General features: G+C 34.9%; 2 protein-coding genes and 2 long non-coding RNA genes across 19 annotated transcripts in view; 2 read left to right on the plus strand and 2 right to left on the minus strand.

Annotated features, from left to right (window-relative positions):
• Positions 1 to 7,562, plus strand: part of gabrr2a (gamma-aminobutyric acid type A receptor subunit rho2a) — a 65,803-nt gene extending 58,241 nt beyond the window's left edge. For 8 of the 15 annotated variants that reach the window (XM_087289506.1, XM_087289508.1, XM_087289511.1 and 5 more), the window contains 3 exons: positions 2,305 to 2,457; positions 2,558 to 2,769; positions 6,064 to 7,562. In XM_087289506.1, the coding sequence (XP_087145632.1) occupies positions 2,305 to 2,457; positions 2,558 to 2,769; positions 6,064 to 6,375 (677 nt within the window). In that variant the 3' untranslated portion in view covers positions 6,376 to 7,562. The remainder of the gene's footprint in view (positions 1 to 2,304; positions 2,458 to 2,557; positions 2,770 to 6,063) is intronic. The other 7 variants (XR_015512768.1, XR_015512771.1, XR_015512767.1 and 4 more) reach the window with 2 other exon arrangements.
• Positions 6,836 to 10,285, minus strand: LOC147833042 (uncharacterized). Its single transcript, XR_015513228.1, has 3 exons — positions 7,381 to 10,285; positions 7,013 to 7,213; positions 6,836 to 6,972 (listed from the first exon to the last, which is right to left on the minus strand). It is a non-coding gene; the product is annotated as an uncharacterized LOC147833042 (long non-coding RNA).
• A 1,618-nt stretch (positions 10,286 to 11,903) lies between these two features.
• Positions 11,904 to 13,346, minus strand: LOC141378537 (uncharacterized). Its single transcript, XR_015513227.1, has 3 exons — positions 13,212 to 13,346; positions 12,389 to 12,439; positions 11,904 to 11,959 (listed from the first exon to the last, which is right to left on the minus strand). It is a non-coding gene; the product is annotated as an uncharacterized LOC141378537 (long non-coding RNA).
• Positions 12,978 to 23,365, plus strand: part of syne3 (spectrin repeat containing, nuclear envelope family member 3) — a 64,710-nt gene continuing 54,322 nt past the window's right edge. Inside the window, exons 1-2 of one of the 2 annotated variants that reach the window (NM_001083014.2) lie at positions 12,978 to 13,070; positions 22,592 to 22,750. In NM_001083014.2, the coding sequence (NP_001076483.2) occupies positions 22,607 to 22,750 (144 nt within the window). In that variant the 5' untranslated portion in view covers positions 12,978 to 13,070; positions 22,592 to 22,606. The remainder of the gene's footprint in view (positions 13,071 to 22,591; positions 22,751 to 23,365) is intronic. The other variant, XR_015512386.1, reaches the window with a different exon arrangement.

Below are 23,365 nucleotides of genomic sequence, written 5' to 3' on the forward strand. Positions count from 1 at the left end.
ATTTTGTTATCCCAATAATAAATAAATTATTTAAAAATAATAATAAATAAAACCACAAGTGATCATTAGTTGGATTCAAGCATTTTAAGGCCATATGCCCATTTATCAATTAGGAAATCTGTAACTACATTTATCCATGGTGGAATATATTATTTTAGTCAGTTATAGTCAATTGCCACCTATAAGCAGATGTCATTCATATTTTGCAAGCTTTCCGTCTATCCGTCCGTCCGTCCATCCGTCCGTCCGTCCGTCCGTCCGTCCGTCCGTCTATCTATCTATCTATCTATCTATCTATCTATCTATCTATCTATCTGTCTATCTGTCTATCTATCTATCTATCTATCTATCTATCTATCTATCTATCTATCTATCTATCTATCTATCATCTATCTATCTATCTATCTATCTATCTATCTATCTATCTATCTATCTATCTATCTATCTATCTATCTATCTATCTATCTATCTATCTATCTATCTACAGTATCTGTCTATCTGCATGCCAAATTTCATGAAGATATAAAGATTGGAGTATTAATCAATGAAATGCAGTCTTTTGTGTGTACTTGGCAAAGCCTATTTTGTAAGTGACCATATTCTACCTGTCCAAAGGCAAAAGTTTAATTTAATTTACAGTTTCCTCAGTGGCTTTAGTGCATTTCTCACAACACGTTTTACATTTGCACAAAGAGAGCTCATTCCTCAAAAGCAAGTATTGATGTCAATGAAAGTGTCAGTGTCATCAAGATGAAAAGTCCTGACACCATTGTTTATGAACAAGATAGTCAAATGGCTTTGTCCTGTTTTCATTAGGACAGTTTACTCTACATGTTTTCCAATGCAAAAAAGTCAGATTTTGGTGACACTTCCTCAAAGACAGCACTCTGTACTATTTCCACAGCCATTTGAAAACTACAGTAAAGTTAGACATCACTGCATTTAGTGAGGTATCTGAGTACAAGACTCTGAATATGTGTTTCACATTTTTACTGCATTTGCTCTTTGCAATTCTAATTTATTCACAGCATTGTGCTAAAGAATAAATACACCCTTATTTACAACAAACAGAAACTCACTTTGGGTAGAGCTGTGCAGAACTGTAAACAATATTGCAGTACATATTGGAACTGAACCTACAACATACACAGGTCTGTAAATCATTCATGAAATTGTTTGATTTAGAAGACATTTTCAGCAAAGAAAAAGATTTAAAATTTGTTATAAATTTAGCTTGACAGATTTTGACAACTAGTTTAACATTTTTGTATGTAATGACTCAAGTAATGAAATGAGGACTATTAGTTTTAAATGGAATGGCTAATCAGCATTCAAGTTTAGTTAATTTTGACTGACATGACATAAACAGATGATAATGTTTTATAACAGCAGAGAGTTGTATGAAAGCAATTGATGTATCTTCAAAAGCATTCGCAATTTGTTGGAAGGAATGAGAAACTGCTTCTAGGATGTGCACAAATGACTGGTTGTTTTGAGAAATGCTTTAACTGTTGTGCAAATTTAAATAGTGTTGTGAGAAATGCACCAAAGCCACTGGGAAAAACTGTATTAATAATCATAGTTATTATAGTTGTCGGCGCCTCACAGCAAAAAGGTTGCTGGGTCGCTGGTTCGATCCTAGGCTCAGTTGGCATTTCTGTGTGGAGTTTGCATGTTCTCCCTGCATTCACGTGTGTTTCCTCCGGGTGCTCCGGTTTCCCCCACAGTCCAAAGATATGCAGTTCAGGTGAATTTGGTAGGCTAAATTGTCCGTAGTGTATGAGTGTATGTGTGAATGTGGGTGTGGAAGTTTCCCAAAGTTGAGTTGCGGCTGGAAGGGCATCCGCTGCGTAAAAAATGTGCAGGATAGGTTGGCGGTTCATTCCGCTGTGGCGACCCCGCATTAAAAAAGGGACTAAGCCGACTAGAAAATGAATGAATGAATGAATTATAGTTGTCTAAAGATAGGGCATCACAGGGGCACAGTGGGTAGCACGATCACCTCACAGCAAGAATGTCGCTGAGGAAAAACTAACATAATATAATTTTATTTCATTTTATTTTTTGACATTAAACAAAAAACATGAGACTAGTTAGCAAAAAAACATTTCAATTAATGGTGAGAGTTTAATGACATAATTCATATTTCCTGTATGTGTAAAATTACTGTTGTTTACTATATTTTTGATCAAATAAATGCAGCTAGTTTGGTATCTTAATATTTAATCCAATAAAATGCATGCTTAAATCTGGCTCAAGTCACTAGTGATAACATTTGACTCTTGAATCTCGTTTTTTCTTCAGGATGGTACAACCGCCTGTATATAAACTTCACACTTCGCCGGCACATCTTCTTCTTCCTGCTGCAGACTTATTTTCCCGCCACGCTGATGGTGATGCTGTCATGGGTGTCGTTCTGGATTGATCGCAGAGCCGTTCCAGCAAGAGTTTCATTAGGTAAGATTATCACAGATGGCTCTTTTGGCCTCAGGCTGACGGATGCAGTGTGGTTTCAGGCACCTGCAGATTTTTAACATGATGTGCTGATGTCATTCAGGCATCACCACCGTGCTCACCATGTCCACCATCATCACTGGAGTGAACGCCTCCATGCCCAGAGTCTCCTACATCAAAGCTGTGGACATTTACCTGTGGGTCAGTTTCGTGTTTGTGTTCCTCTCTGTTCTGGAGTATGCAGCGGTCAACTATCTGACCACGGTCCAGGAGAGGAGAGAGCGCAAACTTCGAGATCGAGCTGTTAGAGAGCAGGTAAACCACATAAGAATATGCACTTTCCATTGTTTATGTGCTTTTTAAAAGGGATAGTTCACCCAAAAAATAAAAATACAGCCTAAAAGGAGCGACTGTATGTGCTAAAAACCTACAGTCTGTCTTTTCTAACTTGGACCAAATAATAATACCTAAAGTTACATTATCATAAAATATTGTCAGATTTACTACATTTGCTTATTTAATTTAATCTCCCAAAAAATAAATGTTTATTTGTTTGTAAATGTATTTGCTTTTTCCATGTTAATCAAATGGTCTGGAAACAATTTTCAGTCAATTTTATAAACAGTTACAAAGACATGACAGGCAACATATTGAATTTAAACTGAAATAATAAGTTTTGGGCCAAATGTACTGTATTAACCAATTTTTTAACAGCATAGAAACAGATTTTAAGACCTAACAAGTAAAGTAAAAGGACTGAGACAAACAGAAAATGAAATGCTTTGTTTCCTGCAGTAATACGGCTACAGACAATTCACATGCTGTTTACATTATAGAGAACATTCTATGTATTACAGAAAAACAAAAGCCACAAGCTATGTTTGGAATTAGAATTTGAATACTAGCATAATGCATAATGCTCTTTTTTTAAATAAGAATAGCAGCATGATGCATTATTCAATGCTTTCCGACTAAAATTTGCTTCTTTGTTGTCAGAACCTAATGGCATTTCTGACGCGACCTCATTATGAAACTGTAAATAGAAAGTTAAAATCCCATGTTGCATATAAAAATCCTAACTCTTGTTACTGTAATTCCAACATTCTGTGAGGATATTTCTCCAGGCTCATCCCTGGTTGTAGTGTATACTATTAGATGTGTTTCAATACATGCAGAAAATCTAAAAAGAAGACAAATAAACAAACTATTGTTGTGGATGACATAAATATCTTTCCCAGAGATGGGTTGCGGCTGAAAGGGCATCCGCTGCGTAAAAATGTGCTGGATAAGTTGGCGGTTCATTCTGCTGTGGTGACCCCAGAATAATAAAGGGACTAAGCCGAAAAGAAAATGAATGAATGAATGACATAAATATCCATCGAATGAAAAACAGAATAGATAATTATAAAGGTAGCTTATTTAAATGTGTAGCATAATGAGTATATCTAGTATTTATTATCATTCACAGATCTTTTTTAATATGAGCTAAGGGCTTAAACAGAAGGCTGTACTATAGATTAATAACCTCATGCTGTACATAGATTATATTATACCTGTTTTAAAAGGGATAGTTCACCCCGAAATTAAACGCATCTGGACTAAACAAATTCTATACCTGTAACCACATTGACATGCATTTTTTTAAATAACGAAACATCACAATATATGTATAAAAACAAAACAATTAAGAAAAATTAAGCTTTTAATGAGAATTATAATTGTACATGAGTGTTGTTTTTTTTAAATAATAGCCATGATAACAAAGTATATTTTTTACTTTTTTACCTTAGACTTATTATTTTGATTTGGATTTTAAATTTTCCTAGCAGCACTCTAGATCCACTTTGTATTTTAAAAGGTCATGAGACCTCCCTCTTTCAGTTCAAGTCTACCTCAAGTCTATTTTTTCGAAAAATGCTTCATAGTGGGCATGGGGCCGCTGCGAGCAGAGGGAGTAGTAGATTTGGCCAGCAGAGCAAGGGAAAAAAAGGGGAAGCAAACAACTATCAGTTGGCTCACAAAATGAAACAAACCATGAGGAGACGCATGATTTTATAGTTTACAATGTTAAAATGCAAAGAAATATACAGTAAGTTAACAAATGTCCTTCTACATTTTTTTTTCGTAATTTCATATACACATAAATACAATTTGTTATATGATTTTAAAGATAATCATGTTTATATAAACGCTACATTGAATCAGTCATCTGCACGGCAATAACTGTCTGGTTTAGCTCAGCTACCAAATCCGACCTCCGAAGACTATGTCGAATAGTTCGGACTGCTGAGCGAATCATTGGTACAATCCTCTCTACTCTGAACTGTACTTATCCAGAGCGAGCAGGAGGGTTGCCAAAATCACTCTGGACTGCTCACACCCAGCACACTGCCTCTTTGAGCTTTTACATTCTAGTCGACACTACAGAGCACTGCGCAATAGAACAGCCCAACACAGAAACAGTTTCTTCCCTCAGGCAATCCATCTCATGAACACTTGATGATAATAATTGTGGAACCAACATCACTACAGTACTTGCTATACAATTTTTATACACATATACACTTATTTAACAACACACTTTACATGCAAATTAGCGCATAATAGCTACACATACAACGTTGTATATAGTAATATACCTGCACATGCACTTGTTAATTTGTATATTTGCTTTCATCACTTACTTCTAATTTTGAAGTATATATTTATTATCTGTTTTTTTGTCCTGTCTCTGTAATTCTGTTGCACTGTAGAAGATCTGTCACAAAAACAAGTTCCTCGTATGTGTAAACGTACCTGGCAATATAGCTCTTTCTGATTCTGATATATGAAGAGGAATTCTCTCCTCCTCAATCCCCAGGTCTGAATGCAGACACAGTGGATAGCAGTGCAGCAGGTCTCTTACCCTGTTTATTCCAACCAATAGCTCTGCCTGTAATCTGGAGGATTTTAAAAATAAGCGAACACAGCAGCAGAGATAGGCAATGTGTCTGAATAGTAACAAACTCGACTGATAAAAGACAAAGTTCGCCATTCTCCAATTCTCGTACAGCTTTCCAGACAAAAATGCTTGCTGCAAACCAAAAGCTTTGCTGTATCGGCCCTTACAGCATCGCAGGGAAAGCCATGCTACAAACCATGTGAATCATGGAAACAAACACATACAGCCAATCATGAATGGCTAAATACTGCTTGCCATGCGTGGATGAGGTATCACAGCTTGGTAGGTCTGAATAATTAAGAAGCAGCGTCCTCTCATAGGATAAAAAAACTCAGCTATGAATAATAATAAGAGACTGACAAGTCATCTTTGTACAGGCAAACGAGTGCTACGTCATCGATTTTGATCCTACACCAAAAATGATTTTAAACTCAAAAGATGAAATTAGCTGACAAAATCTCAAAATGATCCAGTTTCCCCCCACAATTAAAGCTGACAGGTGCTAACGTTGTCTTAACTGATCAAGAGGGTGTCTTGAACCTTTGATAGAAACAAATTTGCATCTGAACACCCTCTTCTCTCTATTCCTGGATGTAATTCCCTATTACATCTAATTGAATTAATGCAATATTTTGGCCCACACTAACAATTTCTCCTCATTTCTCCAGTCTCTGCCCTGCACCTGCGGTATGTCCCACACCAGGACCATGATGTTGGATGGGACCTACAGCGAGGCCGACACCAACAGTCTGGCTGGTTACACAGAGGCTCCGATGGTACACGAAGAGGTAGTACCGGAGAAACAGGAGCATATGGTGGTCCACTTGTCCGTGAGCAGTGAGTCCACCAACACCAAGAAGAAGGGCATCCGCGCCTTACGCATCATGCAGAACACACACGCCATTGATAAATACTCCAGAATGATCTTTCCCGGAGCTTATATAATTTTCAACCTTATTTACTGGTCGGTGTACTGCTGATCGTTCTCATCTTGCACTCTATTGGAGGATTTGTGACCATCCGGCTGACTTTTTCTTCATTTTTTTGACGCACATCAGGCTCGTTCGATACCAAACTGTGCTTATCTTTTTCGCTTGTCATACGCAAAAAAATTTTTAAAAAAGACTTGAAGTGGAAGGAGAAAGACAGTTGGATGAGTTTTGTATAGGCCTTCTGGGGTTTATGACAAACGAACTGTAAAAAAAAAAAAAACACTTATCAGACTTTTGTACGAGGTTATGTGTTTTTGACTCTCGTTTGTGTCATTGGAGTGTTCAAGATATAGTAGGCATAAGAAAATCTGGTGTTAGCGTCTCTTGAAGGTGTACTAATTAATTTATTTCTTAATTTTACTGTTTTATAATTAATAATTAAACAAAAAATAATATTGCTTGTGATATCCAGTCATATCTTTAAAATGGGTAAAATTTTTATATATTTATTTATAAACTTATATTTATTGTTCAAATAACATACAGTTTACCTTCAAACCAAATGCTATAGATCAGTATTTCTCAACCACGTTCCTGGAGGACCACCAGCACTGCACATTTTTCATGTTTACTTCACAAACACACCTGATTCAGATCATGAGCTCATCAGCAGAGACTGAAAGACCTGTAATGGGTGTGACGGATAAAGGAGACATCCAAAACATGCAGTGCTGGTGGTCCTCAGAGTTGAGAAACACTGCAATAGATGTTACAAAGTTCCACAATGTGTATACAGCTATAGAAATAAATTAAGAGACAACATGAAAATTCTCAGTTTTCTGCATTTACTTTAATATTTATCTAAAATATTAATATTTGTTTTATTCTATGAAGGCGTGAGAACATTTCTCCCAAATTTCAAATGAAAATATTTCCATGTTTAGTTCTTTTTTTTTTTTTTTTTTTAGGAAATTACAGTCAGAATTACAAGTGTTTTAATTTTTTTGTTGCAAAAATCAACATCAAAAATCAAAGTTATTCCACCAAACATACATTTTTAACTCATCTTAAAGGTGCAGTAGTTGATTGTCTTCAGAAACATTTTATGTTGTCCTTGTTGAAAGTCTCTTAACATTCCAATAGTAATGATTAAAGTAAATGACATGATTGTATTTATGTGTGTTTTTATATTATGGGTAAAGCATAAAATTAAAAAAATGTTCATCCAATTAAAATTTGTCAGGCCGATAATTCCCATAATTCTGATAAGTAGCCCAAACTGTCTGTCAAAGATCCGCCATTTGCACGTGCACATGTACCACGTTCATGACATGTGCATACAGTACGAGAGAGAAAGAGTGACAGCGGTAAAAACAAATGCTGAATCAAATCTTTTAAAATCCTGAATCAATATTTTAGTTACTTTTGCACGCTGGAGGAAGGATGACACCATGGCTGAAGTACTTCTTTCAGACAGGTAATGTTATGTTTTAAAACTATTTTAGTCCCGCAAGCTGATGTAGACAGTGTTGTTTATGAATGGGTTATATGCACAGAAGTGTTGTTCAGCCACTGAAATCATCAGGTGAACGATTGATGTTACTATTTTCAGCTTCATAAGGGACCTTTTACAGCATTGATAATGTAGATTTTATTTAGTTTAACCACAAAACACAAGTAAATAGCGCTATTCCACCTAGCCTGCTTTACTGAGGCAAAGAGCATAGAATCACCAAGAGGCCACACTCTAGTGCAATTTAGGAAACAGACACTAGACGGCGCGGCGGCCATTTTGCAATGAAAACACCAATAGAACAACAGCATATTATAAGTCTGTTAAATAAACTATTAAAAGTGCTGATGACTGTTATGGTAAGTGTTGTATTGTCATCTTTCAGATTGTATCTTAGCTTTAATGCGCCTTTCAAATAAAAAGATAAGAAAACAAAGCAGCTGCTCCTCATCACGACAGCAATAAGATCCAATGGACAGCCGATCGCTTTTACTCTAAAATGGCGGAATCAGGGGCTGTTGCTGGGCGCTGATGTTGCAATGGAGTGTCGCCTCTTGGTCATTGTAAGCTCTTTGACTGAAGTGAGGCAGGGGAGTTACTGTATTTTCAAAGATATTATGCTAATGTATAGCATTTAGGCAGATCACCTACTGCACCTTTAAAGTTAAAACACTGGTAAAACTGCTAGTGTGTCTTAGTATGATTGTTTTTTGTTATTTTATGCGAAAAAAGAATGATTAAAATTACACTATTTTCATTTAAATAAACAGTCAGTATAGTTTTCAGAATCAAGTGGTCTCCTAATGTATATGTCAAATAACAAATCAATATACATCAGTATAAAGCCACAGCATACACAAACAATTACTTAGTGCACCTTTACATCTGTTTATTTGCTTATATGCACAATGTCCAGCTTTATTTCATTTAGGTGAGGCAGTTTGTTTACGCTAATTTAATCGTTTATGTTAACTTATTATAATTAAATACTGGAAACACGAAATAATCTCCTTTCAGTTTAATTTGTGTGTGTGTGTGTTTGTGTGTGTGTGTGTGTGTGTGTGTGTGTGTGTGTGTGCGTGCGTGTGTGCGTGCGTGCGTGTGTGTGTGTGTGTGTGTGTGTGTGTGTGTGTGTGAATTTGATACCACTTTATTTCTCATTTTATTTCTCATCTTGTGGCTCATCTGCATGAATGTTAATTTTATTGATTATACTTTTTTTTCTTTTTTTTATCAGTTCCAACCCGAACTTGCTACGAGACCTTACAAAACTTGTTTATGTAGGCGATCAGTGCAGCAGGCTGAAAGTTAGTCAGTTAGACAGCTTGAAACTGCCTTATGTGCAACGTTAAACACTGAAGGTGGTGGTTAATTTGATGCATTCCTGCAACATAAAAAATACTGTTACTGTAAATGAAAATACTGTGAACTCTATATGTGCTTGAAGGTCATGTTTATATCCAGATCATCTATGAAGTCAGTTTCACTCCATATGTTTCTGTAATGGTTGAAAAGAATGTAATTTATGTTTCAAAAAACAGGTGCAGTGTAATTAAACATGTTTGTTTCATATATATAGATATATAAATATATAAGCCTGAAATTATTCATACAACAACAATTATTCATCTCAACAACAGGCCGCCTGCAGAGAAACTTGGCATTGGGCATCAGTGGACATTTCAGCAAGACAACGACCCAAAACACACAGCAAAAGTGGTGAAGAAATGATTAGGACACAAAAACATTAACTTTTTGCAGTGGCCCAGCCAAAGTCCTGACCTAAATCCAATTGAGAATTTGTAGAGCTAAAGATCAGGGTTATCGCTAGTAAACCTTACAACCTGAAAGAGTTGGAGCTCATCGCCAAAGATGAATGGGTAAAAATACCAGTGGAGACATGTGAAAAGCAGCTGAGCAATTATATGAAGTGTTTGATTGCTGTAATAGCCAATAAAGGGTTTTCTACTGATTATTGAGAGGGGTATAAATACTTTTAGACATGTCAGTTTTTGTTCAAAGGTTAAAAATTTTTTTTCTACAATGATGAATTTTGTACATCATCCTATTATTTTTTTTAAAAAGCCGGTGTCATTTGCTGACAGAAACAAACTTGATGGTTGAATAAAAGAAACATAAAGGCAGAATTTGCTTTTGGGGTATGAATAATTTCTGGCTTTACTATATATATATGCAGTACACATGCATACAGGTGAAGGCTATTGCTAGTTATGTTGCATTACATTTTCACCTAGTACCCTTGAAATCATCTGTCCGAAGATTAAAACTCAATAAAAAAATCATCACTTCTTTATCCTGACAGAAGGCAGAATTTCATTTTTAAAATACAGGATGTCTTCTATGAGATTTTTCCAGCTGAGTCCCTGCTTTTAGTCAACACCATGTTTCTTAGAGCAGGTAATATTAAAAGTCAGGCTTCATCCTGAATGTCTCTTTTCTGTTCTGTCTATTTCTATTCACTTCAACAAGGTCGAAAAAGCTTTGGTGAGATTAATAGTTTTTTTTTAAGCTGTAAAGCTGTGACGTCAATATTTAGGCCAACCTAGAAGGCTAATTCACCATGTGTTCCCTTTGGATTTAGACTTTCATGTATTATTCTAGTGTTCTCCCCAAACCTTATTTCATTCGTAAATCAAAAAGCACTATAGAATAACTCTGTGGAAAGTCCTGATGGGAGGCCAAGGCTTTAAAATGGTTGATTGGATATTATAGATTATTTTCTTCACTTTCAAGAGGCCCATTATATGAAATGCTCATAACACACTGTTTAAGTTTTTCTTTTTCAGTTTGTGTCTAGATTTCAGTTACATATATTTAAAGGCTGTTTTCTCAAAATAAGAAAAATCTAAATATGTTTTGTTCATATCTGTATTTTAAGGGATTTACAGAGACGTTCGTACTTAATTTGTGTAATAAAAAAAACATGTTAAAAACAGATTTCCAAAATCCCCTGTTGTAAAAATAATAATAATTATAAATAAATAAATCTTTTGATATGTCAAAAAAAGTAAAAAAAAATTCAATCTGACTTCATCCAGTGTTCAGATTTTTATGCTAGAATTGTATACAAATGTGTGCATATTCATGAATGTATGAATTCATATTTAAATAATGGCTGATTTGCATATTTAAAGCAAACATTTTGTAGAGAATGTTAACAAATGAATAGTAGAGGAGAGCAGGGGAAAGTTGTCACACGGTTAAGTTGTCACACTGTTAATATCTTTAACACTAGATGTGCTACAGTATCTTAAAAATCAAATACCACTTTGTGACTCCTCTCATAGTGTTCTCATGTGTTCAAGATTAGGTTAACACTTATTTTTTTTTTACCTAAAAAGTAAAAACAAATCACTATAATTTTTATTCAGTACAACATTGTTAGGTATCGATGTGAAAAATTATTACTTTGCACAAAATAGATGAGACAGTATTGTAACATGTATTTTAATACGTTTGCTGACATGCTACATTGAGCTAACCTTGACATTTAGTAAACATTAGCACAAATGTCAGTTTGGGCAAGTTGTCTCATTGACTTTGGGGCAAGTCGTCACATGTGACTTAAGGAAGGAAAGGCTGAAATTACAGTAGGAAAGTATTTGAGATTGTGGCAATTGCTCATCCTCCGCAATCCCCCCTGAACATTCAGGCTGACTTTAGGGTTGCTGGGTTTCAACCTTACAACAGAAATTATTTCTGGAAACCGAGTTTCAGATCACCCTATTTAGAAGAACCCTGCCCTGCCAGGCCCTAGCACCAACTCTGCCCTGCCAGGTCCCAGGTCCCAATTTGTTTAAAGGTTAAACAGACAGTTGAGTTTAAAACTCAAAGTAAAGTTGTCTGGCCAGTTAATATGTTTTGATTCAATGTGTCATTCATTCATTTTCTTTATTAATCTGGGGTCGCCACAGCGGAATAAACCGCCAACTTATCCAGCACATGTTTTACGCAGCGGATGCCCTTCTAGCTGCAACCCATCTCTAGGAAGCATCCATACACACTCATTCACACACATACACTACAGACAATTTTAGCCTACCCAATTCAACCGTACGTCTTTGGACTGTGGGGGAAACCGGAGCATCCGGAGGAAACCTACACGAACACACAGAAATGCCAACTGACCCAGCCGAGGCTCAACACAGCGAATTGCTTGCCGTGAGGTGACAGCACTACTGTGCCACTGCGTCGCTGATGTAATGTGTATTTATTGCAATTTTTTTTTTCAAAATCCTCTAGGCATGATTGTTCATATTTCAAGTTTTGTTTTGAATTTAACAATTAAAATCAATGATCACAATTAGTTTTGTTGTTATTAGCAGGCATTTCCAAACTCGGTCCTGGATGGCCAGAGTCCTGCAAAGTTTAGCTCCAACACCAATCAGACACACCTGGGCTAGCTAATCAAGCTATAACGGCTTTCTACAATCATCCTTGCAGGTGTGTTGAGGCAAGATGGAGCTAAAATCTGCAGGACACCGGCCCTCCAGGACAGAGTTTGGACACACCTGTGTAACAACTTACCTGCCGATGGGGCAAATTGTCACAAGTGCACATTCCCAACAGTCTACAGCTCTGTAATGAGAAAAGATATGAAAATGTAATAAATGCAAAATATGTGCCCAAGAGTTCCTTCTTTCATTTGGGATGACATTTATTACATTGTGATGCTCAGTAAAAGTTAGAAAGTATATAAAGTGTGCCAACTTACCCTGCTCTCCCCTAGGCTATATTATATTGATATATTATATATTAATATTATATATTAGTATAGTATGAAATATTTCAATCATCAACAACCTTCATGGATATTCCCCTAAAGTGTATAAAAACGATGCTTTTTCACATTACTACATCTGAAATTTTGCTAACAAGATAAGTTTACTTGAGTACATTTAGTTTTTTTGTAAATGCACGTTTTTTTCAATTAACAACTTAAAACCCACAAAAATAAGAAAATAAAATCTGAAAAAATCCCGCGTTATTTTTAAATAGTTTTGGCGCGCGCGCTCAGTGACGTTTGCTCATCGGTTGCTCGGCGGATGAGCTGCTTCTGCCTGTGGCCGATCTCTCCTCCTCGAGCAGCCCGAGAAGCAACTGACAGGCCTGCATTGACTTCCTGACGGATCACTGTAACTTTACAGCCCGAAGAGCAACTTGAGGTCGTTTCCTATCCTAAATACTCGTATCAGATGCGCACATATCCGTAAGTACGAGTACTTTATCGATTGTTTTGGCTCCTGTAAACGCAGTCATGTCGGAATAGCTGCATTGCTGTGCTGGTACTTTCTGAGCACAAAGTTTACAGCTTATAAAGTGCAACGCGATGCCATTTAATGCACTTAACTGTGTCCGCATGCTTCGGTCGAGGCTGTAATCCTCTATAAATTGTTGTCAGACTGAATTAGACGTGACTTTAAGGTTGCATTTATGTTGTATCAGACCTCCACCAACTGCTCCATGTTATGCAAATCAGTGTATTATCGTAAAAGAGGGCGTGGAGTTGTTTTGGTTGGGAGTCGCTACGATTATCGGTGTTTATGTTTATAACAGTGTTCAATGTGGACTAATGGTGTCATTTTAAATGGGTTAGCGTGTTGTAGTCTAATGTAAAACAATGTTTAAGCCTTGTATTAGACTGTAAGTTTAGTGTATTTCCATTTAGTTGACGTTACTTGTGAGCTGTATGCAGTGTATGTTATTAAACTGAACAGACATACATTCAGAACACACCGCTAGGAAAACACCTGTTAAAATTCTCTGTGTCTCTGAATTAAGGAGTTATGTTAGAGTAAACTGTTAATATTGCTGTATTATTATATAAAGTTGTGATATAAAATTTCAAATTAACATTTTGTCCTTTAGAGCATTTTCTCCTTCAGAAAATGGCAGTTGGTCAGATTAAGAAATGCTTTCATTTGTTATGATTGAAAATCAGGGTTATTCTCAGGCCTGGTTGATATTGAATGATAATAATATATTCATTCATTTTCTTTTCAGCTTAGTCTCTTTATTAATCTGGGGTCGCCACAGCGGAATGAACCGCCAACTTATACAGCATATGTTTTTTTTACGTAGCTATAACACAATATATATTTCCATATAAGTTGATAATGCTTCCAGATTTAAGAGTACCCCAACAATGACTGAAGCCACAAAAAATAGAGGGTCCATTAAGTGGCAATGGCATAACATATTTTCAGCTGATAAATGTTCAGTGGCTGAAAATTCGGCACATCTCTAATATTAACACACTTCTAGAGTAGGCTTGGGCCGGTGTATGATTCTGACGGTATAATAACCTTGGGTAAATATATCACAGTTTCACTGTATTGTGATCACTGAAAATACTGTGTATTCGTTTTAATTGCCTGGATAAAAAAACTAAAATGTGTTTTTCCCTTTGAACACAATATATTTTATTTTAGAAACATTTCAACATTTTGGAAAAGTAAACATGTCAGACTAAATAATTAAAATGAATTATTCATGTCTGCTCTTTTTATTAGTTTCAAAAACACAGATTTCTTTACAATTTAAAATGCCATTTTTTTTTCCCGCTGGAAATACTGTTGTCCTAAAAGAGTAAAAAAAAATCTTACACATACCTTAGGAACGGTATATCAGAAAATGTTGGCGGTTTCAAAACCTTGACTTTTCCAAACCACGGTATACCTTGAAAACGATTATCGTCGCATGCCTATCCTAGATTCCCATTGTTGCATTTTTCTGCTGTGTGATTGGCTCATAGATTAATATACTGTAAAAAAAAAGTTCAGAGCTTATCATTGTTATTGATATACATTTTTTTATGATTCAATATTAAACTGTTTGTCCACCCAGCCCTAGTTATTCTATAGAGGTGAATTTGGATTTATTTTGCACATTTGTTTAGTTTTGAACAGTGACAACTTGTGACCAAAATGCACAAGACATGTCACTGGCATCTTTTTAAATGGTGAAAAGTTTAACTGTCAATATGGTTAATAAAGCCTCACCTTCTAGTACAAGAGCCAATCATCGATCTATATAGACTGACAATACTTCGGGGGAGGGTCTTGGACCAGACCTGTGTTTCTGCAGATTTTGTGTGATTTGTACATTTATAAATGAAACTAAATGCACGGTTGTTGTTTAAATTATTGGTGATTCATAATATGGAATTCAATCAAAAGTCTGGCAAGCAGTTTTGGAAAATTTGATGTTTCCCTTATTCAGACAGAATGCACAAGCATACTGCCCAAAAGGCCGCCGAGTGAAATGACTTGCCTTAAAGAGACTTTGTTTTGACTCAGTCCATTTATTTTGTTTACCACACTACTTTCAATATTCAGTTTGAAATCAAATATACAGTAAATTTGACTTCAAAACAACATTAGCACTATTTAATTGACAGTGAAAAATGTTGTGCTTTGATAGTCATTGGCTGCTAATATGATTTCAGCCGGCAGCTAGCTCTCTGCAACTCTCACATAATCGCCCACTGAAAGATAAGCAGGGCTGCGCCCGCCACCCTGTCAGTACATGGATGGGAGACCACATGGGAAAGCTATGTTGTTGCCAGAAGTGGTGTTAGTGATGCTAGCCGGGGGTGCTCAACCTGCGGTTTCTTTGGGTCCTAATACCCCAGTATATTGATGGAGACCCTATACTGCTATGTGAGTGGCATCTTTCAAATGAGACGTTAAATCCTCTGTGGTCATTAAAATACCCAGGGTGCCCATCGAAAAAGAAGAGGGGGTTAACCCCGGCATCTGATGAAGAGATTCCCACAAAAATGTAGTGATTTGGGTGTCCAGAAATGCATTATATAAATATAAGGAAATATGATTATTATTATTATTATTATTATTATTATTATTATTACAAAGAATATTTTTCTGATATGATATTATTAAGGAGAAAGTCAAAATTTAAAATCACTTTTTACCCCACAATTGCTTTCATAGCATGTAAATTAAAACAATGGTATTGTGTTGTCTAAATGTGAAAATAAACATGTTTGAAAACATTTTTAACAATTTTTAATTTGACTGAAATATCTTCAGTAGTTTCAGTAGTTCAGTAGAAAAATATTTTACTCAAACCCACATTTAAACACTATAGTAGTAATCTATAGTAAATACTATGGTGTTTTTGAAATCGCATTGTAGTAAAGTACTGGAATAAAAATCTATTGGAGTATTTCAATAGTTGCTTTGATAACACATCCACTATACTAATAACTAACAAATCACCCATTATTGTAGATTTTCTACAACTATTAAATTAAACTACAATACATCCCAGTTTACTGTAGTAAAAACTGAAACATACTACATTTGTATTCTATAGTTAGTACTACAGCACACTGTAGCATTCAATAACAAAGAGTTTTAAATAATTTAACATTATTATAATAATATAAATATAGAAAGTAGATATATACAGCATAATTCACCTTAACATGGTATATTTCAAAAGCACTGTAGTGTATTTTATTTCATGTGGGAACACACCAATAAATCATAAATCCAGAGAAACACAAAATAAAAATTATATTTATATAGATTTTCATACTAGCATGTTTTGTTCACATCCCCACTGAATAACCTTTAAGACCCTCAGAGGGAAACTGTGGCACTAAGGGTTTACAGATCTATTGTTTGAGTATTTTCATATGAAAAGGGTTATGGGAATGCTGTGGGAGATATGAGTCACGCAGGAAAATGCCTTGTAAAATCCGTTGTAAGGCGCTTCTGTACAGATGAAAAAAGGGCTTATTTTGCTCTGCCTTTCATTGAGTCTCTTGTTTTGTTTCTTGCCACTTAAGGAATAGTGTTTAGTGCCTCCTAAGAAAAGTTTAGGAGTATTGACAATGTACAGGCGTTTTGGGGAACTATTGCGCTGTAGGGTGGAGTGGTTTAGTGGTTACAAATAATGGCTTGCAACCAGAAGGTGTTTGGTTCATACCAGCTACCAGAGGAGTGATTCATGTCACAATTTGTGAACAAACCCGCCAAACCCAATAATTACTACAGTTTGCTACAATATAAAAAATGTCAGACTTCTCTAACTCAGAGTTTTCTTGTGACTGCATCATCTGATAGCTTCAGATAGTTTGGATAATTATTCCAACAATTTGTTAACGTTGGCTTAATCATAAAAAATAAGTTCGATCTAAACTAAAACCGTAGTCTTTGAACTAGAATCAAAACAATATAATACAATATACAATTGTTACAATATAATAAACAGACCTTTTTGACTGTTTTCTTAGTGATGTACATTTTTTAATGACCTAATTTACTTTCTCTGAATGGAGTTTTACCAGTTTATCAGTCTATGACCACATTCCGTTCCATTGCAACAGCAGCGCCCAGCAACAGCCATGCGTTCCGCCATTCTGGAGTGAAAGTGATCGGCTGTCCATTGGATCTCATTGCTGTTGTGATGACAAGCAGCTGCTTTGTTTTTTATTTATTTATTTAAAAAGCACAATAAAGCTAAGATACAACCTGAAAGACGACAAAACAGCACTTACTATGACAATCATCAGCACTTTTAATAGTTTATTTTACAGACTTTTAATATGCTGTTGTTCTATTGGAATTTTTTATTCCAAAATGGCCGCCGCATGACACAAGCGGCATCTAGTGGCTGTTTCCCAAATCGCACTAGAGTGTCGCCTCTTAGTGATTCTCTATGCTCTTTGGGGGTGTCTCTATTTCTTCTTCAGGGTGGAATGTTAAAACATGTTAGGCTGCTCAATTAAACTGGACTTAATATTTTTACAGTTCAAACTGTTGAATGACTAGTGTTTTATTTGAGTGGAACAAAGATTCAGTAAATTACAGAGAACATTATATTCTTTGGACTCGAGAGAACTAACCGAGTTAGTGGTGCCATCTAGCGGCGGTGTGGATCTGTCCCAACATAGCGGTACAATTCTAAACATATTAAACATTATTTAGGTGACTTTTAAACTGTTTAGCATTTAAATTGTTAAAAAACTACAGTATTAAACATTTTTAGTAAAACAAACAAACAAAAAAAGTATACATATTATTTACATTTAAAATTTAAATTATTTTAAAGAAAGCTGAAAAGCTGTAGCCATTGACTTCCATTCTAGAAAAAAAATACTAATGTGTCTATTTAACACAAAGAACTCGTAAATAGTAGACTGTTTTCATTTTTGAGTGAACTATCCCTTTCATGACAGAAATAATATGAGTCAATTGAAACTTTTATTTGAAATAACTTGTTTGGTTCAGAGTTACTAAATAATATAAAACTTCAGAAAACTAAAAATGCAGAATGTTGGGAAAATATATAATGAAAATATATTTTTTTAAATGTGGAAAACACTGGATAAATTCAAGCAGTCTATTGCTTAACGGGATTTCCTGATGTGTGAAACCTCTTTCAAAAATGACACTGGCACGAACAAAACAAATAGCATACATAACTTATTATTTTACTCAGTATAATACCAATGAGAATGAGCTATACCAGGGATTCCCAAACTTTTTTTATTCCGGGACACACCTCGGCAAGTAATTCATTCTTAAGACCCACCATAACATTTTAATATGGAAAAATGGGTAAAGAAATGTATCCATTCAAAGCAGTCAGAAATATATGGTGTGTGGCTTTTTGGATTTCGCGATTTGATATGCACAAAATGAGGCTCAAAGTGCTTTTTGTGGAATGCTGACTGTAACTGTGATCTTTTTTTGTTTTTTTGTTGAAAAAGATACTCTTCTTTTTTTCATAAGTGAATATGATCAACATTTGATCAAGCCCCTTGATTATGATCAAGCCCCATCACATCGCAGTAAATTCCACTGCTAGTGTTTAGTCATAAGAAACTAAATCGCTTTTTGATCGACTTCTACAAGCTGGGAAAAGGTCAGATAAATATGCTAACGCAATTAACGTTATAGCTGAATAGATCTAATATTTACTCATTTGCTTGAGGAAGGAATGATAGGGGTACTTACATTACTATTTTCCATAACATCTATGCCCTTCCATAACATTAGGTGACGTTAAAACTAACAGATTTATTAACTAACTAACAGCTATTTATTGATTAGCAATCTGTCAACGTTGGGATGTAAAAAATATTGGACAACAAATAGCTTCAAATGATAGAATACATAGCAAACATTTAGAAAATATTGACAATAAAATAAAAGGTTTAGCCTATTAAAATCAATGGCCTATCCAGAAATTAAATAAAGCTATAAAATCTATTTCACTTTTAATTGTATTTGCATATTGATTAAAGTTACTATAGTTATTTAGTGAAGAGTAGCAAATGAATCTCTAATTGTGTTTTGTTTGATAACAGAGTTGTTAATGTAAGAATGCACAGATCTATAATAAAGCATTCGACTACTTTAGTAACTGTTTGTGCTCATTTAAGAGAAAATTTGTAGTGTTTAAAATAAAACACGCAGGACGGAGCAAAAAAAAAAGAAAAGAAAAAAAAACACTTTTCCGACGGTCCCTTACTGAGAGCTCCACTCTGTGCGAGCTCTCCCGGCTAAACACAGATTGCGAGGGCTCAAACGGAGCAGTGCTCGTAATGTCGAGCGAAAAGAAAAAGACAGCTGTGAAACATAACCATCTTTGTCTTTTTGTAGGAAACACACTTTAGATATTTTTAGGGTGAGGTTTTTGAGTTATTGCCGTCAATCGTACTGGTTTTGATTCATCGCAATGTAAATATAGCTGCTGCTATGTGACGTTGCGTGACCCACCTTTGTTCACTTTGCGACCCACTAGTGGGTCGCGACCCACAGTTTGAAAACCACTGAGCTATACAGTAGATTTGAATAAATGGAAGAATGAGAAAAATACCAGCTTGATGATGTGCTTTATATTGTAATGTTATTTAAATGGAAAAGATCCCCAAAAGAAGCTGACTCCAACTGCTGTTTGGAGACATCTAAAGTGGGAGGAATTACACCGCAAGTAGGCTGGGTGACCTCCAAGTGGGAGTGACCTACGCTGCAAGTAGGTTGGGTTTAGAGTTGGTCTAGGTGTAGTAGACTCAAATAAAACGCAACGGGTTACTGTGAGGTTGGGTTTAGGGTTGGTCTAGGTGTAGTAGACATTAATAAAACACAATAGGTTACTGTGAGGTTGGGTTTAGGGTTGGGGTAGGTGTAGACATTCATAAAACACAAAAGGTTGGACTCATGTACAAGAGGAGGAGGTGTACTTAAGGAGGTGTGTACAGCACATTTGGAGCTCAAGTCCCACCCATTTGGAGATGACAATACCATTTGGAGCTGGCTCCAACCTCCGTTTATACTTTTCTCGAAATATCAGATAATCATGAAGCCAGCAAATGCTTGAACTTCTCCTTTAAAAAAATCATTATACTGTTTATTATCCTCGCTGATTTGAACTAGTGTTTTACATTTATTTGTTTGACCGGCCCTTCTATCCAAAGTAAGTGACTGATGATTTATTCATTTCTTTTTTTGAGTCAAGGTTGTAAGAGACATTTCCTGGGAATCAAAGCCAAGATATTTACATTAAAATGTTTAAGGTCGGTCAAATTTTTCAAGCATATTGATAGAAGTCTTCTATGCTCATACTGACTGCTTTTAACTTTTTAACTTGAAAAATAAAAAAAAAAAAAACAGTAATATTGTGAATCATTTTGTACAATTTAGAATAACTGCTTACTATTTTAATATATTTTAAAAGATGTGACCTTGGACCAAAAAAGTTGCACAGACACATTTGTAGGAATAGCCAGCAATACACTAAATGGGTCAAGATTATTATTATTTTTTTTGCCAAAAATGATTAGAAAATTATGTTAGATCATGTTTCATGAATCAATTTATTTATTTCCTACTGTAAGTTTAATATCATGCATCATTTATAAGAAATTTGGACATCTTTAAAAGGGATTTTTCCTTAATATATATATATATATATATATATATATATATATATATATATATATATATATATATATATATATATATATATATATTTGTCAATATTCATCACTATTTGTAACCTTTCATCATCCATGTTGATTGCAGTTTTGTGGAACTTTATTTATCCATATATCCATTTTAATATTTAAAAGAATTTTGTTCCACTTTTTTGCAGAAATATAAACATTTAAACAAATAATTTCTGTCAAAACAGTTTTATTTAACTGTATATTAAATTAAAATACAAAATTTTGGTTCATCTGTAAAACAAGCCTTATTTATGAAGTCAGTTCATTAGTTGAAGTCAGAATTATTAGCCCCCATTTTAATTTTTAGCATCTTATTTGCTTTATTTTGGCTAGAATAAAAGTAGTTTTTTATTTTTTTAAGAACCATTTTAAGGTCAAAATTATTAGCCCCTTTAAGCTATATATTTTTCCAGTAGACTACAGAACAAACCATAGTTATACAATAATTTGCCTAATTACCCTAACCTGTCTAGTTCACCTATTTAACCTAGTTAAGCCTTTAAATGTCACTTTGAACTTCACTGAAAGGAAGTGTCTTGAAAAATATCTAGTCAAATATTAATTACAGTCATCATGGCAAAGATAAAATAAATCAGTTATTAGAAATGAGTTATTAAAACTATTATGTTTATAAATGTGTTGAGAAAATCTCTTCGTTAAACAGAAATTGAGGAAAAAGATAAACGGGGGCTAATAATTCAGGGGGGCTATTGGGCTAATAATTCTGACTTCAACTGTATATTCTGGATTGTTGTTATTATCATTGTAACCAACACTTTTTGAGGTTTCAATCTTTCCCTATTCATTTAGATCAAGCTGTGTTTGCTTGATTAAAATTGTTTCCTGGGGGAGGATTTCCAATATGCACAGCTACATTTGCACACTGTAAAAAAGGAAACATATTGTTTTTACAAATGTAAGTGGATTGAACATGAAACAATTATGTTTTCTTTAAAAAAAAAAAAACATTTAGAATGGTCTTAATTCAGCTAATTTTAAATTAGTTATTTGATCAAGCTGCAGAAATATTTTTTGAGTGTGGGAATAGCTGACAATACACTGAACGGGTCAAAATTAGCGTTTATTTATTTATTTTTTCTATGCCAAAAATTCTTGGAAAAGTGAGTAAAGATCATGTTCCTTGAATTTATTTTTTGCATTTTCTAATGTAAGTATTATATAATAATGCATTTTTTATAATATGCATTTATAAGAAATGAATATGGACAACTTTAAAGGGGTTTTCAGATTTCACTAAAGATATAAAATATATATAATTACCAATTTTCATTTCATTTCATTTATAAATTGTAAAAACATATTCTGTTCTACTGCAGAAATATAAACATTAAACCAAATAGTTTCTTTCAAAACAAATTTATTTAAATATATATTAAATTAAAATACAATATTTTGGTTCATCTGTAAAACAAGCTTTTTTATTGTTTAGAATGTATATTCTGGATTATTGGATTAACCAACTCTTATCAAGGTTTCAATCTTTCTCCGTTCATTTAGGTAGAGCTGTGTTTGCTCGATTAAAAGATTGCCTCCTGAGGGAGGATTTCCAATATGGTTACTGAATGAACAGACTTGCCTTAAAGGTGCTTTGGCTTTGCCAGTTGAGCTACGGGCACACTCAGGATAAACGCATGTGCTTAAAGTGATTAAAATCAGCATGCGCTATCGGTTGTTTTTACTAAATTGAAATGTGAAATGAAAATGTGTTTCCCTTGTTTTTGCATCAGGTCAGCCTTAACCTAATGACCCAGCAGGAGCAGCATGAGTTCAGGGAAAGTCTGGAGGAAGCCCGATCCTGGATGCAGGCCATCCAGGAGAGGCTCAAACAAAACGATGACACCAAAGGGCCCAGATCAGCACTGGAGGTCAGGCTCCGAGAGACAGAGGTGAGGACTTTCTTGACCTTTGACCTTTGGTAGAACTGAAATAGAACCATCTCCGTTTCTCAGATGTCTCTAGTGTTTGCTAAAGAAGCTCCTGTGATCATCTCACTGAGGTTAATCCTATATAATCTCATCAGTTTAGATGTTCCATTGATCATGACTAGACTTCTATCAATTTTTTTTGTTGCGATTAATTGCTGAAGCTTTCATCACTATGTACGACATTATGACAGTATTGACCTAAGCTGCACAAAAGGTTACTTTAACAGGTGTAATAAAAAACTTACTGTATTGCGTTATTGTGTATACATTCTCAGAGTAAATAAAAGTTTTAATCAAATTAAATAGCAAAAAAGCTGATCGAGTAAAATAGGTAGCACTTTAAAATAAGGTCTCATCAGCAAACGTTAGTTAATGGATTAAAATCAAAGTAAAAAACAACTACATTTTTTGTTATCATCTTAGAACATTTGTTCATTTTTTCATTTTCTTTTCGGCCTCTTTAGTCCCTGGGGTCGCCACAGCGCAATGAACCGCCAACTTATCCAGCATATGTTTTACGCAGCGCATACCCTTCCAGCCACGACCCAACACTGGGAAACACCCATACCCACTCTT

This window comes from Danio rerio, chromosome 17 (genome assembly GCF_052040795.2).
Source record: "Danio rerio strain M-AB ecotype USA chromosome 17, GRCz13ab, whole genome shotgun sequence".
In the NCBI taxonomy this organism is placed as follows: domain Eukaryota; kingdom Metazoa; phylum Chordata; class Actinopteri; order Cypriniformes; family Danionidae; genus Danio; species Danio rerio.